This window comes from Agrilus planipennis, unplaced genomic scaffold (genome assembly GCF_000699045.2).
Source record: "Agrilus planipennis isolate EAB-ADULT unplaced genomic scaffold, Apla_2.0 scaffold11, whole genome shotgun sequence".
NCBI lineage: Eukaryota > Metazoa > Arthropoda > Insecta > Coleoptera > Buprestidae > Agrilus > Agrilus planipennis.
Window position 1 is genome coordinate 2,029,805 of NW_020440736.1, and position 15,979 is coordinate 2,045,783.

The following is a 15,979-nucleotide window of genomic DNA, read 5'->3' on the forward strand; positions in this document are numbered from 1 at the left end:
CTGCCTGCGACGCGCTGATGAGATCCAAAAAGATCGAAATCGCGATCCGCGTCTGGCAGTTTCGACAGAATACAGATCACTTCGAATTATTTTATTTGATTAAGCTAACGTGCCTACCACGTTGAGGTGAGCTACGCCGGGATTCGTTTCAGCAAGTAGTTATCCATATATTTAAATGGACCTTGTTGGAGCATACGGAATCCTAAAACGTAGCATCGTGCTACAGATGGCGTTTACTGCGCCATTTGTGGTATTTTCTGTTCGTTAGTTTATTCAAATTTATTTAACAACATGAAAATTAATCTACAAAACTAATAAGTGTCATTATGACAGTTTCGTCTTTTTGTGAGCAGTGCTAGGATTCACTTCCCAAATTTCTGTAAACATTCATGTCAACATTAATTATGGGTATTGTTGGTCATTTTGGGCCACCCTCCCTCATAATCCTTTCGATACAATAATTACCATTCTAATGGCTGCGCTTTTCAGATAATCTAAAGTTTCTCGACATTATGATGTTCCAACGATTCTTGAGTCTGCCTGACATAAAAACATTAAGCAAGATTAGATCAAAATATTATACCATCGTTCTGATATTAACAAAATTTAACATCTTCATCATTCAGTATAATGCCCAACATCCATAGCTTCTCCCCGAATGTGCCAAATATGGGGTGTTAAAATCCCGCTCCAAGCAAACGTTTTATCAGAAAATTTTGCTTTTGGTTTGAATTTTTTTTTCGTTTAGGCAGAGGTGTAAAATCCATGGTAATGTTTCCTGGTACAATGTAATATGTTACTTTCTCAAAATCCATGACAATCACAGGATTCCTCACAAAATGCCTTCGTTTCAGAGCCCTTCAATATCTTGGTAGTCTTTCGAGGTAAGTTAGGTTGTACTTTCGATGGCGTATACTATAGGGTTGTTCGGAAAGTCATTTCGTTTTTTTTGTGGAAATGAAAGACAGTTTTCGTATAATAAACAAATACTTTATTAAATTATATATTGACCGTTCTGGTCCAACACCTTTTGCCATCTTTCTGGTAGTAGCATAATTCCACGCTCATAAAATTTTTGGTCTTTGCTGGCAAAAAACTGATCGAGGAGGTTTTTGACCTCCTCATTTGAGGTGAAGGTTTTACCGTCTAAAAAATTTTGGAGTAACCGGAACAAATAATAATCCGATGGTGCCAGGTCTGGAGAATATGGTGGGTGTAGCATTGTATCCCATTCAAGCTGTAATGCACTTCAAAAACGGATCATTTTCGTGACGTTTGAGAAGCGAATCGCAGACGTCAATGCGGCGACACAGATTTCTCTCTGTGAGAACATGGGGAACCCATACATCGAGCTTCGAGGATAATCCCAGGCCTTTCAAGTGGTCATAAACTGTTGAATTTGATAAATTTAACCTCAATCCGATCTCACGTGTTGTTATTCGCCGGTTCACATCAACTAATGCCTTTATCGCGTCTTTATCAGCTTCAACCGGCCTTCCCGAACGTGGTGCATCTTCGACATCAAAATTGCCGGATCGAAATTTAGCCAACCAGTTCTGGCACTGGCGTACTGTCAACACACCTTCTCCATACACATCAGTCAATTTCTTTCTGGCTTGAACAGCATTTTTATCCTTTCTGTAGTAAAACAATAAGATATGTCGAAAATGCTGCTTATCGCTCTCCATATTTAAAAGGGCACCAACCAAAAACTACTGCGTAGAATTAATTGGAATTTTTTACACACAAGCCTTGCTATATGAGCTCTCAAAGCATATAAAAATTATACGGCTTTAATGTGAAGTTGGGTGCAAAAGAATACAATTAAATCCTCTGTCGGGAAAAAACGAAATGACTTTCCGAACAACCCTATATTTCTAAACAAAATTCTCTGGATGGTTTTGTACAAGACCCAAAATCGACAGCCAATCTTTCAACTACAGATCTCATCCCTGTCTTTTACGGATTGTAACAGACTACGAATTATGTTTTTGTAGCAAAACATGAGATTTTCTAGTATAGTTTACTCTTTCTATTTCCTTATTGTCCTATAAATCTTTTCTGTCTTTTGATCTCCGAGCAAAAGTTAACAATTTTTCTTTTGGTCAATCATCCGAGTAACTACAGTTAATGAACGCTCACTCACGTTTTCCTACCCCTTCTGCCCTTTTTGTAGCATAAAAATGAACCAATTTGAATAACCACGGGCAAATCCTTGAGTTGAAAATAAAGATGTGTACAACGTAAACGACAGAAACACGTGTTATGATTAATTGGGATAAATAAGTATTTTTGTTGATATTCCTTCAACTTTTTTTAATTAACCAGAGTGCATGGTATGCGCAAACTAATTTATAGAAACCTTTTAATTGACCATTAGCAATTACGGTAGAATTTGCTTTTAATTATCCTTTAACTTGTAAAGACTACTTGAGGTAGCGTAAACCTGGTGATTAAAAGTTCTCCGTTTTCACCCACAGCTGGAAACTTTTCGTAAACGAAGAGAAGCTATTCGCAAATTGCTGCTGATATTACGACCTATTAATATTACCCATTACACAATCGAGTGCGTAACGATGTTACGAAAAGAAAGTTTCAAACAGTTGCTATGTCAAAAGGGATTTCATACGTGAAACACTGAAAGAGTTCTATCGCATCTCTGGTATTGGCGTCTATCCCGTTTCAACCGCCGCATTTGCTCATTAAAATACTTGGAGAACGTCCTTGCATAAGGATATTAAATAGGGGGGTTGCCTAGGTAACGGGGCAAGTGTGAATCAGAGGTGTCTGATGTTAGTCTATTACACGTATACATGTACGTATCCGGTAACTTTGTGCGCGTTTTGTTTATGTTGCACCAGTATATGCAGTTAATATCATTCCTCCTCCCCTTTTATAAATCTACATATACCCCAGAACTAAACAACACGACACGACGGTTTGACTCGCACATTTGAATGTTATTTTTCATGAAAAGAATCCGTTTTTTTGATATGATGCATTCAAAAGATTTTTAGAAATCTCACATTTAATACCTTTCATGAAAGAGACGTGATCAAATAAAAATAATAAAATTTCGAATGAGGTATTTGAGAGATGAACAAACATCGTTTGATTGAATTTAAAAAAACTAGGTATTAAACGATATTCAACGATTGAAGCAATAATTTAAATCTAGAATGCATGCAATAGAATTGAAGCAAACTTTAGAAACATTTGTGGCATTTCAAAAGTAATAAAAAATCTTCAAATTGCAGATTGCGACTGCTGGGAGTTGACCAACAAAAATCGTACGTGATACCAAAAGTTAAACTTTGTCTCTTTCACTCTATACTCCCCGCTTGCAGAGAGATTTTTGTCGAATAATGTAAGAAACTTCGTTGCTTCTAATGAGTGTCGCGCTACCAGAAAGTTTATTTTCCGTATTTAAAAATCATGAAATCCTCGCAAACTTGGAACTCTATCGGAGATTATCTGCTGTTTTGTAGACAGTCCATTCATTTAAAGAAAGGTACAGCGTGGATGCGTGGGCGATGCGCACAACTGAATACCGGCCGTTAGGGAAATCGCTCAAAGCCCACTCGTAAGCCTTGTTTTTCACACAAAATTTGATACAGATTCTTCGATCCGTTTTTTGGAATAGACCAAAATCGAAATCGAGCTAAAACACGAGCAAGCAAAACAGCTATCAAAAATTAACTAAACATTCAACATGGCCGAACTTTAGGTATAAGTGAGAGACATGAGTACCAACACAACGCCACAAAAAAATCGAAAATCAAAAATCGAATATACGTAACCCTCAGAAATTTAAAATTCGCAGTATTTTTTGAACAGATAATACCTTTAAGTAAACGGACTTTAGCAGAGTTTTTCGCTTGGTTACCCTTTATATGATTACTTTAATTTAATACTAATGACTGGTGGGAATGAAACATCCAAAGTTCACGTGGCCCCGTATTTGGGAAGTCACTGATTAATATTCCACAGAAGATCATATCTCTTGTTTCATCTTTCTCCCAACCACCAGAGGGATTGTCCATCAACCATCCTTTAGCAGCTGGTGGTAACGCAAAACTCAAAAGTTAATTTACTCTAGCAGCATTGGTTTGACCGATGTAGGTACTTATTATCGAACTGCCTGAGGAGTAATCATGAAAGCAAACAAGTTTAAACGCGTGATATCCACCTTTAGACCCAATAGCATGCTGTTCGGTTATCTTATTATATCGAGCGGCATGGCCTAGAGGTCTAGACCATTGCTTAGCATTCAGGAGGACGCCGGTTCGATTCCGGGTCCGTCTGCCTTGGTCCAAGTTTTTCTGTGGTTTCCTTGGATCACTTAGGCAAATGCTGAGGCAGTAATATTCCACAAATAATCTTTCACTCTCTTCTGTCTTCATTTCGCCCGTCTCATCTTTCTCACCCAAACCACCACCCACCCATTCCCACGATTCCTGAAAGCAGGCTGAAGAGGGCTTTCCGCCCTACCTTCCGGCATAGTTCGGAGGGACTGCCCGCCCACCAGCATTACTGGCTGGTGTGAATGAAACACCCAAAAGTTTTTATCTTATTATACTTCGTTTACTTTCTGTAGCGATGTGACCTTCAGTTTGACCGGCGCAAAGTAGAAGAGAACAGCACTAGACCAGAAAAGGAAGGAAACAACTTCCGGCCAAATTCTTAACCGGTGAGGAGCGTATAATACGTACAGTAGTGCACGGAAAAATTGACCATTTTATCCACTACAATAGCTCAAATGTGTTGTTATTGCTACCATTTACTACTGAAAATATCAACGAGATGTTTATTTGTATTTGAAGACATATTAGAGGCTTTAACGACTGTTTTCGATTCGCACTACTATTCATGATTGAACAAAACTTTTGGCAGGTACTGTATGAAAAAGTATGTTTAATGAACAAGAGTCGAGAGTATAATGAGCTTTTTTCTCCCTACCTACGATTTTGCCAGCGCGCATNTCCGCTACAGCGCTACGGAATCCAGTCAGATTCAAAACGCCTCTATGATATTGAAGAGAGCGCGTGCCGTCACCAGTACTATGATACACAGTAAGCACACGTTGCGTTGTCATGATACGTTGAGGCTGTTGAAGATACGAAAGTCTTCATTGTTTGTGTGCTCAATTAATTTTCAAAATTCCTACTCCGAGTTATGAGCCTAACTGTAAGAACACTGGAAAAGGAAACGTAACCTACTACTCTCTTAATATGTGTTCAAAACAAAAATATAAATTAACTTTTGTTACATCGCCCAAACGTAGACTTGATAATACTAATGATACTAGATGTCCAGAAAGGATAGGGGGTGTTGGTAAATTCAATTCAAGTCACAAAAAAATTTTTTTTGTTAATTTTTAGACAGTTTTGGGAAATTTAATGCCAAAGATGATATTCTCTAAATGTTGACCCTCGCACTGCTGGCATTTCACCAACCAAAAACGGAAATTAGCCGCCACGCGTCTGCACATCTCTCTGGAAACGGCGACCATTTCGGTGTAGATGTTGTACTTCAATTGCAGTAGAAATCGTGGTTTGTTTGCGTACACCTTCTCTTTAAGGTATCCCCATAGAAAATAATTAGGAGGTGTGAGATGGGGGCTTTTCGGAGGCCAATTGATGGTGCCTCGACGAGAGATCACTTTTTCCGGAAAAAGTTGATTTACAACCGCAAACGACTGGTTTAAGGTGCGGCAAGTAGCCCCATCTTGTAAAAATTATCTTTCCACATTAAAACCACCAAACTCTTGCAGTTGTGGAACCAAAAGGTTTTTTAACATATTACAATACCGGTCACTGTTTACCGTAAATGTTCGCCCTCGCCGGTCTTCAAAAAAAGAAGGTCCAATGATGCTTTTACCAGACATGGCAGCTCACCAAATAAATTTTGGACTATGTAGTGGTTATTAATGTTTATGTCTTGGATTTTCTTTGGCCCAGTAGCGACAGTTCTGTTTGTTTACTTGACTAGTTAAGTGAAACTTCGCTTCGTCACTAAACAAAGTGTTTCCAAATGTTGGAAAGCGTTGAAGCATTTCATTTTGCAAAATTCAGTCGGAGAGGATGATGATAACGTTCAGTTTTCGATCAAACTGAATTTTGTAATGTAAATCTTACTTCAGAATCTTATATGACGATGATTTTTTAATGTCAAGTTCTTGTCTCCGTTGGAGAACTGATTGAGGCGGACTTTCACGCACTGACACTCTCATTTCTTCGATCGTTTGTTGGGTTCGAACATAAGGCGAGCGATCTGGATTGTAAATTTTCGCAGTTTAACCGGTATTCCCGTACATTCTCATCTATTTTCTGATTGTATTCCGTATAATGAATTTTGCACGATATAATCGTTGAGGATCATTGAATCATCATTGCGATCATAGGCTCGTACGCCAAAAGCACGATGGAACACTTCCATGCTCATTAAATCTTCAAAAAATAGTTAAACAATCTATCAATACCGCATCCCTCCGAACCACAGCGGAAATATAAATACCCCCTACTCTTACTGGAGTCACTTTGTACGTACTCGCAGCTTACCAACTTAGCGTTTCGTATTTCTCGGCGTTCAAGTTATTGTCTTTTGTCACATATTTCAGCACCACAAATAAGTCTATTTTAGGCAAATTACGCGAGTCAGCTTTGGTATACTTCGTTTACTATCTCTAGCGATGTGCCCCTTCCAATGTCTTGGATGCGCGCTGGCAAAATCGTAGGTAAGGAGGAAAAAGCTCATTATACTCTCGGCTCTTGTTCATTAAACATACTTTTTTGTACAGTACCTGCCAAAAGTTTTGTTCAATCATGAATAGTAGTGCGAGTCGAAAACAAGCGTTTAATCCTTTAATATGTCTTCAAATATAAAATAAACATCTCGTTGATATTTTCAGTAGTAATTGATACCAATAACAGCACATTTGAATACAATGTAATTTTAGTGGATAAAATAGTCAATTTTTCCGTGCAGTACTGTACGGATTTTACGCTCCTCACCGGTTAAGAGTTTGGCCGAGAGTTGTCTCCTTTTCTGGCCTAGTGCTATTCTTTTCTACTTTGCGCCGATCAAGCTAAAGGTCACATCGCTAGAGAAACTAAACGAAGTCCGGAGTTGGGCGCTAAGGACACAAAGAGCTTTCTTATCTTTTATTTACATCCACGCAGATAATCAGCAGGTGTGGTCACCTTTACCGTTTGTTTTTAGATTTTAGCCAGGTAGGTAAGTAAGCGTGTACGTTAAAATAGTTCAGTTACAAAGTGATATTCTGAAAATTGAAAAATTGTGACAATTATACGTACGTGTCTGTATCTCTTTACCTTTACCTATAATGACTTCCGGATATAGGGACGAAATTACAGTAGTCCCTTCGTTGTCGTATACCCGAAATCCACTGTATGTCGTTTAACCGTGTGGTTGTTTTTAGAAGCTAATCTTTATAATAAAACAGATTTCACGCAGATTTAGCCAAGACAATAAAATACCTCCCAACAACTTCCTAATTTCGGCATTTTCTAAATTAATTTCGGCCACTTTTCTGTGCCAATTTCATGATCATAATTAGAAGGAGCCCTAGCTGACATAACAGTTGTTCATTCTGTGTTAGATGGTGAAGAAACCGAAGTTCAGTTTGCCGAAGCAGTTCTCCGCCCGGTGGCAGAGGCCTACTACAAAAAGAGCAACATCAATCTGGACACACCTGACGAAGATTTCCTTTACGGATGCGACCACGAGCTGTACCTGCAATTCCTCATTGGAGTGGATTCGGAAACGGCAGACATTGTTCGAGAACTGACCGGCATCGACGACGTTGTTCCCTTATTGGTAGCTGTCGACATATCGAATCGAAAAGTTGCCGTTATGGAATACGGCGTCGAAATAACTGAAGAATCCGTAGCCTGTTTTACAGAACAATTCCAAAAGGGAGAACTGCACACGTACTCGATAGTGGACAAAATGAGCGAACAAGTCAACGACAAATCAGAAAGCAGATGAAATAAACCTCAAGGTTCATGTACCATCTAAATTAACTCCTGAATTATTAAAAATCTTGGTATGTGCGAGGATTGATCCCTCTGCTCCACCTTTCACTTCGTATATTCAAGTTTTTGACTTCCGTACCTCTAAAAGTAAAACGAAACTCTTAATAAACTCTTTGATATTTGACGTAATCATAAAGTCTTATATATTTTTGCGTACACTATGCGGATATCTGTCTAATTAACTAATTGGGATAAACTTAACTTTTTTGCGAAATTTTGTCTAAGTGTCTTATTCACACCTATATTGTAATACTTTAAACTGTCGAATTTGGTTTGATTAATTTTTTTTAAGGGCATTAATACGAAGCTTCAAATAGTATCACCCCCTAAGAGAATTAATGCCATAAACCCTTTCTTACTCATTGTATACATCATAAAGGAAACCTCTGCAGAATTCCAGCTATCTAAAGATCTAAGGCTTTAGCCTTCAGGTTGATGACTTAGTAAGTCAGTTGGTCAGAACTTCTTTCTTTTCTTATAGGTTGCTGAAAATGTACTACGTAAAACAACCCCATACAGTTTTCATAGATGCTGAAACTGAAATTATGGGGTGGAAACACATATATTTAGTAATAATTTTCTTGAACATTACTAGAAAAAGTTTGGTAGTGTTCGAGAATTATTTTGGCATTGCCTCTCGTTTTACCTAAGTTCTTCCAGCCCCAAAAAGTTCAAATACATTACAGCCGATGGTGATGTACATATACATATGAAAGCGCCAGGCAGTAGCAGAGATTGTTACTGATGAGCAAAGCTCATCTTGGTCTTGCAAACTGAGTGTTGGTCTTACGAAGATGCAATCCAAGAATGTATTTATGCTAGTAAGACTTAGACCAAGACCGAACGAACAAGACCAAGGCTAAAACCATGACCAAACAAACAAGACCAAGACTAAAGCCAAGATCGAATATCCAAGACTAAACGAAGACTTATTACTTCCGATGGATTTATGAGTTAAACTATTTGAAGCAACTTTAACATACTCTTTTCTTGGAACGAAATATTTTTAGTATTTGGAATTTTCAGTTTGTTTTACTAGATTTTAAGACATAAAAAAAAACAACTTCACTATTGTTTCAAAAAGGTGATCTACAAGAATGTCCTCGAAGTCAAGATCAAGACTAAGACTAAAAGTATTTGAGGAAGACCAAGATCAAGATCCAATAAGCAATCCAAGAGCAATAGTGTCCCAGTGTTGGTTTTGGTCTTACTTTACTTATCACTGGAGATTATGGATTGATATGTTTTTGGATTATGGAGGAATGCCGCTTTTTGCTTTGCTATTTATATGTAGTTGCGTAAAACAACAAAAAATGTTAATTTTTGGTAAAACTAACGAATCAGGCTATCATTAGCAGCTGACTTCTTGATACTTGATCAACGCGAACAGTAGTTGAAAAAGGTAGAGCATAGGAATAATCCACACACAAACCGACATTCAATTAACTTTAAATCTGAAGCAATCATAACTTAAATACTTATTCGAGAAACAGAAGATAGAAGGGGGGTTAGAAGTCAGACATTTTCTCTGCATCGTCCCGTAAATACAGTTAATGCAATAACTACGTTTCTCTAATTATAGAAAATAGTCCAAAAAAAGATGTTTTTCGAAGTGGAATAGATGTATGTATTAGGGAGATAATCTCTGTAATTTTATGTAGTCAACAAGACAAATGTGTACCTGAACATTACTATTTTGCCTTAAAATGTCAAACAAAGCGACTCAGTGAACTGATGCTGTTCTGATTTGAGTCTAAAAACCGTCATCGGTTGGAGTTCATCATCAGCTCACCTACTGGCCGCAAAAGCCTTTACGAATTTGTCAAAGCGACAAAGTGTTTTAGCAACATCTAGCATCTACATTAGGAGAAATATTACATAAGTTTCAGTGATTTCCATGTACCACGAAAACAATCGACTAGAGTCTAACGTAAGAAAGAAAAGGAGGTCGATTAAGTTGCTGTTGACCCCGATGGTTTGTCTTTGGTGTCTTAGATTAAGCTGATGTTTTAAATTTTTTAATAAAGGTGCCTAATAGGCAAACAGTTTTAAATATTAGATACGATATTTATAACAAAACTCTTTTCAAACAATTTAACCCATGTGCAATATTTTATCCCTTGTATTCATCAATATTATAGTAGATTGAAGATTGTATCTTCGAAATTGTTATTGTTACTTGAAATATAAGTAACGAAGTTTGATGCAGCATTTGAATTAAATACGTAGGCGTCGATATATTTTTTTAATAGACGTAACATGAGGGATGTGTTCTGATTTTTTGTAAGTGAAAATGGAGGTTGCAATTTCATTTAACGTTTCACTCAATCGAACCAAACCTAACCTAACCTAAGCTAACTCAACCTATCCAAATCCAAACATCTACACCTTTGCTCACTTTGTAATTATCTTTCAGTTCTATAGTTGTTTCTGTGACTGGCTTCACTTCACTACTGACTATAACATCATCCTTTAGTTATTCTTAAGGCTCTGGTTAGGTTATTCTAGTCTTCAAAGTTTTACAAAAGAAACAGGAAGTTTATTTTGTCATAGAAATCTAGAATTTTAGTACCTAAGTTTAGTAGTTAAAGGTTCAGGTAAAAAGTATGTCTAATAACCAATTCCTGACTTGTTTGTAAGTTATTCCATACTACAAAATAACGAAATTTCTTACAATGATTTACTCAAAATAAATAAACCAACCAGGATTATAAACTGTAAAAAGCAATAAAATATTAACGACCTAAATCGCTGTGTTCATATTAGCCTAAACTAGAACTAGTTAGTTAATATTCATTTTATGTAGCATTGTTTTATTATAAATTTACGATAATCGAAAAATAAAATTAAGTACAATCTAGTTAGCAACGTATCTAACAGGTGATAATTTCTAGAATAAAAGTTTCAACAGTTTTATTCGAGTTTTATTAACTTACTGTTGTCTTTCCAATTGCTTAGCATTCGGGAGGACTCCGGTTCGATTTCGGGCTCCCCTGCCTTGATCCAAGTTTTTCTCTGGCTTTCTTGGATCATTTAGGCAAATGCTGGGGAAAATTCCACATATAATCTTTTATTCTCTTCTGTTTTCATTTCGTCCGTCTCATCTTTCTCACCCGAACCACAACCCACCCATTCCCACAATTCCTGAAAGGAGACTGAAGAGGCCTTTGCGTCATACCTTCCGGCGTAGTCCGGAGGGACTGCCCGCCCACCAGCATTAGTTGCTGACGGGAATGAAACACCCAAAAGCTTTTTTTTTTTAACTGAAGCACTGTACAGGTAAGGCAAAACGTTCTCCCAATATAAAAATTACACATTTTTTTCTTCTAGACTAACCGAACTCTCATAATCTTTTGAAATAATAACACCCTTCGAAAGCTTTAAATTATATATTAATTGAACATAAACAGCTTTATTTACATTAAGTACAAGTATATTTTTAAGTTCGATACAAAAATTTATTATTATAAAGGGTATGACAACAATTACAACCCTGTAACTTGTTCGATAAAGGAGCGTAAACTTGAGACATTGGCATAGATTCCTGGATATCTGGGATCCGCACAGCCTGTATGTTGAGAAACCACTCCATAAAGCACACCGTTCACTGTCAATGGCCCTCCAGAATCACCCTAAAGAAAGAGAGGCGAGCGTGTATTAGTGTCCACGCGCAAGAAGTGAAACTTCTTTAGATTGTATATTGTAATAGTATATTTTTTAAAAACATTGATTTAAATTATTGCATTAACTAATTACTAAACACTAAACATTACTAAATACCTACAACTGTAATTCGAGGGGACGAATGCGGAATAATGGTTTAGTTTTGTTAACGACTTTTTCGCTAACAATTTGTCAAAATGGCAAATGCTACCAACAGGTTAGCTTCTGAAGCCTGTTAAAATTACTCCTTTTGGGCATATCCACCAGGGGTCATACGTGGGGCGTGACGTGACGCTAGACGCGTGACGTCACATTTTTTTTATACTCTAGTTTTCCTTCTTATCGTCGATAAAGAAGCTTCACTTTAAAAAACAGATAAACAAGACTTGTAACACAAATTTATGCAAAACTTGTTAGCTCGAGTTTAATTATAACGTATCTAAAACGTGTAATTATAGAGCCTGTTGGATTCAATAGCTTATTGGTAGTAATTACTCCAAATTGCCAGTGCTATTCCTATCATATTGGATCTCATCAGTAAGCCCCAGGCAGTTATGCAAGAGGCAATTCTGAAAAAGGGGAAAGGTAGAAGATGTCTTCACTTAGAAAAACTAAACTGTAGTGAAACGCGGGGTAGACTAGGCACAAGAACAGACGAAATACTAAAAGAGGCGGATTAGAAGCGTTCGAAGTGTGGTGTTACCGGCGAATAATGAGATTACTGTGGATAAAGAAGGTTAGAAATGAAGAGGTATTAGAGGGAATAGGACAACAGAGGACTCTATGAAAGTCGAGATAGGTTGGTAGGACACATTCTCAGGCGTGAAGGTCTAGGCAGAGGCATATTAGAGGTAGAAGCAGGAGTTAAGAGGAGTAGAGGTAGACCTAGATTAGATTACAGTCCGCAAATAGTTAAGGTTGTGGGTTGTTTTAGTATTAGGGAAATGCAAAGTTTAGCTGGGGATATAAATGGAGTGGAGGTGCGTGTCCAACCAGTCTTAGGACTGACGACTTTATGATGATAACTGTTAATTCTTCCTTTCTGTGGATACTTACATGACAAGTATCTCTTCGTTCTGGTGCATCAAGAGCACATAGCGATCTATCAGTAATAAGAGTACCGGTGCCGTTGTAAAGGCGAACACATTCTTCATTGGAAATAACTGGCAGAGATACTGCCTCCAGTTGAGTTGGACTAGCTCCTCCGTCTGATACATCACCCCAACCAACAACGGTAGCCATAGTTCCAGAAAATAAAATAAGACTGGGCGGTGGTAAAAGTATTGTGTTAGTCGATGCTCCAAAAACAAGATCTTCATTCAGGCGGAGAATGCATATATCGTAGTCTTGCGATGTGGCATTGTACAAGGGATGAAGGAATATCTCTGCTACAGTAATTGACGCCCTTGCTGTTTGATTGGTCTCAGAAGCACCGGCACGTAATGTGATGTTGCTTATATCTTCCCTGCATAAATATAAACGTATTTAGCATAAATAAGACAAAAAAGTAATACGTATCGAGAAATTTGAACTATTTGAAACTATTTTAGTCGGGCAGTTTCATATCATCATACCAACAGAATTCTACTTTACTTTACCGATATTTGTTATCTGTTACCGGAAATGTATAAAATCTGTCATTAGAAAATACCACAAATGGCGCGGTAAACGCCATCTGTAGTACGATGCTACATTTTAGGATTACGTATGCTCCAACAAGGTCCACTTGTGTGGATATCTACTTGCTGAAAACGAATCCCGGCGTAGCCAACCTCAACGTGATAGGCACGTTAGCTTAATCGAATAAAATAATTCGAAGTGGTCTGTATTCTGTCGAAACTGCCAGACGCGGATCGCGATTTCGATCTTTTTGGATCTCATCAGCGCGTCGCAGGCAGCTCCGACAGAACACAGACCAACTTTTACCTGCTGTCTTAACAGTGCGTTTTAGAAAATACTACAAATGGCGCGGTAAACGCCATCTGTAATACGATGCTACATTTTAGGATTACGTATGCTCCAACAAGGTCCACTTGTGTGGATATCTACTTGCTGAAACGAATCCCGCCGTAGCTAACCTCAACGTGATAGGCACGTTACCATAGTCAAATAATCGTCGGAGCTGCCTGCGACGCGCTGATGAGATTCAAAAAGATCGAAATCGCGATCCGCGTCTGACAGTTTCGACGGAATACAGACCACTTCGAATGTTTTATTAAATCCGTCATTGTTTATAATTCCTAGGAAATGTGTATATTTCCTAAAATCGGCCAGAAATGTGTGAAATAAATTATATTAGACACATTTCCTAGGAAATTTATACATTTCCTAAATAGCAATCGGAAATCTATTGCAGGTAATACTACTATAAATAGGCAATAATACGGCAGGCTGTAAGGAGATGTGAATCAACAACGTGACGAGGTTATCTTTGTTTCATAATAATGCTGATCATGTTCATATGTATTTGTTGGGCGCAGAGATCATAATGAAGCATACTTTTCGAAGACATTATTCCAACATATAAGCCCGCCTCCGGAGGACAAGGGCATTAAAGATATGTCTGTCACATATCTACCTAATAACCATATAATAACTAGCAGAGCCGGACTGAAGATTTTGGCCCGGAGTGCGATGTAACCAAATGGCCTGGTTTAGAAGGGAAAGTGCACAAATTTTAACAGCACTCGTTTTTAAATAAATTTCCCGAGTATACAAGAAATTCGTAGATCGAAACGCTCTTGAATTTTTAGGGAATAAGAATTAAAAACGTTACTTAATAGTTTGTTTTTTGTTTTCCTTTTATAACAAAATTTGCACCCTGGGCCAGTTCGGCACTGATAAGTAATGCATATTCAGCTCTAAACCTAACCTAACCAAACAATAACGTCATCAATTCATTTATATCCGACATTCGAACTAGAACCGCGTAAACACAGATCTCTGATTTACTAACGTGTTCTTTCATTTTATTCATATAAAGCGTTAGTTTTATACATTTCTTAGTACAGTATCGGAATTTCATACAATTTCTAGGAATTGCATACATTTTCCAGGATATGTGTGTATTAAAAAATCTTTGAAACAGCATTGTATAGATTTCCTAAATAGCTTCGGAATTGTATACATTTCCTAGGAATGGTATACATTTCCTAGACTTTATACATTTCCGGTAACATACCCACTAATTAGGAACGGTGATACAAATCTTATGCCTATAACACCTATTAGAATCCAATTAAAAAACCGTAGATCATTCTTTTGGACAGTTTAGAATTCCATTAGCTGGTATGTCAGATATGTTCAATACTACTTACAAAATATGCAAGGTCTGTAAATCTTTTATTTGTTTGTACTTAATGCGCGCCATAATTAAGTTTTTAGTTCAATGTGAAATGAACTATAGTTTCTAATAACGATTCAGTGGACCGTTTTCTCATTACGAGGTACAGAACTTTAAGGATGGATTGCATCAATTAATCATTATTTTTGTCCTTAACTTACCCGTACGTACAATGTCCTGCAGTGACGACCCATCTTGGTGAAAGAATGCTGGCCCCACACCATCGTATATTTGCATGATACAGTTGAGCAACATATGGAAAACTTTCTACCGTGGTTAAGTTTCCACCGACAATTCTCTCTTCATTTTTACCGTTATCAAATTGTGTAGGGATGGCCCAGATTCCTAACAATTACATCATTTAATTAAATTGGAATGCAAACAAAAGGCTCAAATATATTGTAGCGAGCACGAGTGTGTTTGTGTGTGATCGGAAACACGTGTTCGTGAACGGCTTATCGATTCGCCGACTAGCCTCAGGCGCCTTTCTTCATGTGCGTCGTATTTGTAAATGTGTATGTCGTACCTGCGTTCTGAGAAAGCAGTTAAACAGTTCAGAGAAAAAATAAACTAATCCGGATGTTTCCAGAAGGTTCAAGAAAGTAGATAAAAGAGTGTTTAAAGGAAGAGACGATCGCCGAGAAAGAGTAGAAATAAATTGACCATTGCAGAAGTGAATCCAGAAATAAATACCGCAGTGAATAGTGATATATCAACAGTTGTGTAAATAAATATAATCATCCATAACCCAAGTTTAGTAACAATTTAATAGTGTTTTTAAGTTCTTCAATAATTAGTGTAAATAAATAGTTTTTGTCGTTATCAGTCTTAGAAGTAATTTTGTTAAACCCACGAACATTACAATATATTAATAACACTTACCCAGAATAAGGTGAATTAATGTGATGATTATATT

The 15,979-nt window shown here is 37.3% G+C and overlaps 2 protein-coding genes across 2 annotated transcripts in view; one reads left to right on the top strand and one right to left on the bottom strand.

The window, feature by feature from the left end:
• The window catches only part of LOC108733910 (nucleoredoxin-like), a 23,663-nt gene extending 14,614 nt beyond the window's left edge, over window positions 1-9,049 (top strand). Inside the window, exon 5 of the mRNA XM_025979865.1 lies at window positions 7,586-9,049. Coding sequence (XP_025835650.1) covers window positions 7,586-8,010 — 425 coding nt within the window. The 3' untranslated portion in view covers window positions 8,011-9,049. The remainder of the gene's footprint in view (window positions 1-7,585) is intronic.
• Window positions 9,050-11,453: 2,404 nt separating this feature from the next.
• On the bottom strand, window positions 11,454-15,976 carry LOC108733897 (trypsin-7-like; the record flags this gene model as incomplete). Its single annotated transcript, XM_025979866.1, has 4 exons — window positions 11,454-11,689; window positions 12,777-13,185; window positions 15,225-15,408; window positions 15,946-15,976. Coding segments are annotated over 4 exons (771 nt in total), but the record flags the coding sequence as incomplete, so codon positions are not given.
• Window positions 15,977-15,979: the final 3 nt, after the last annotated feature.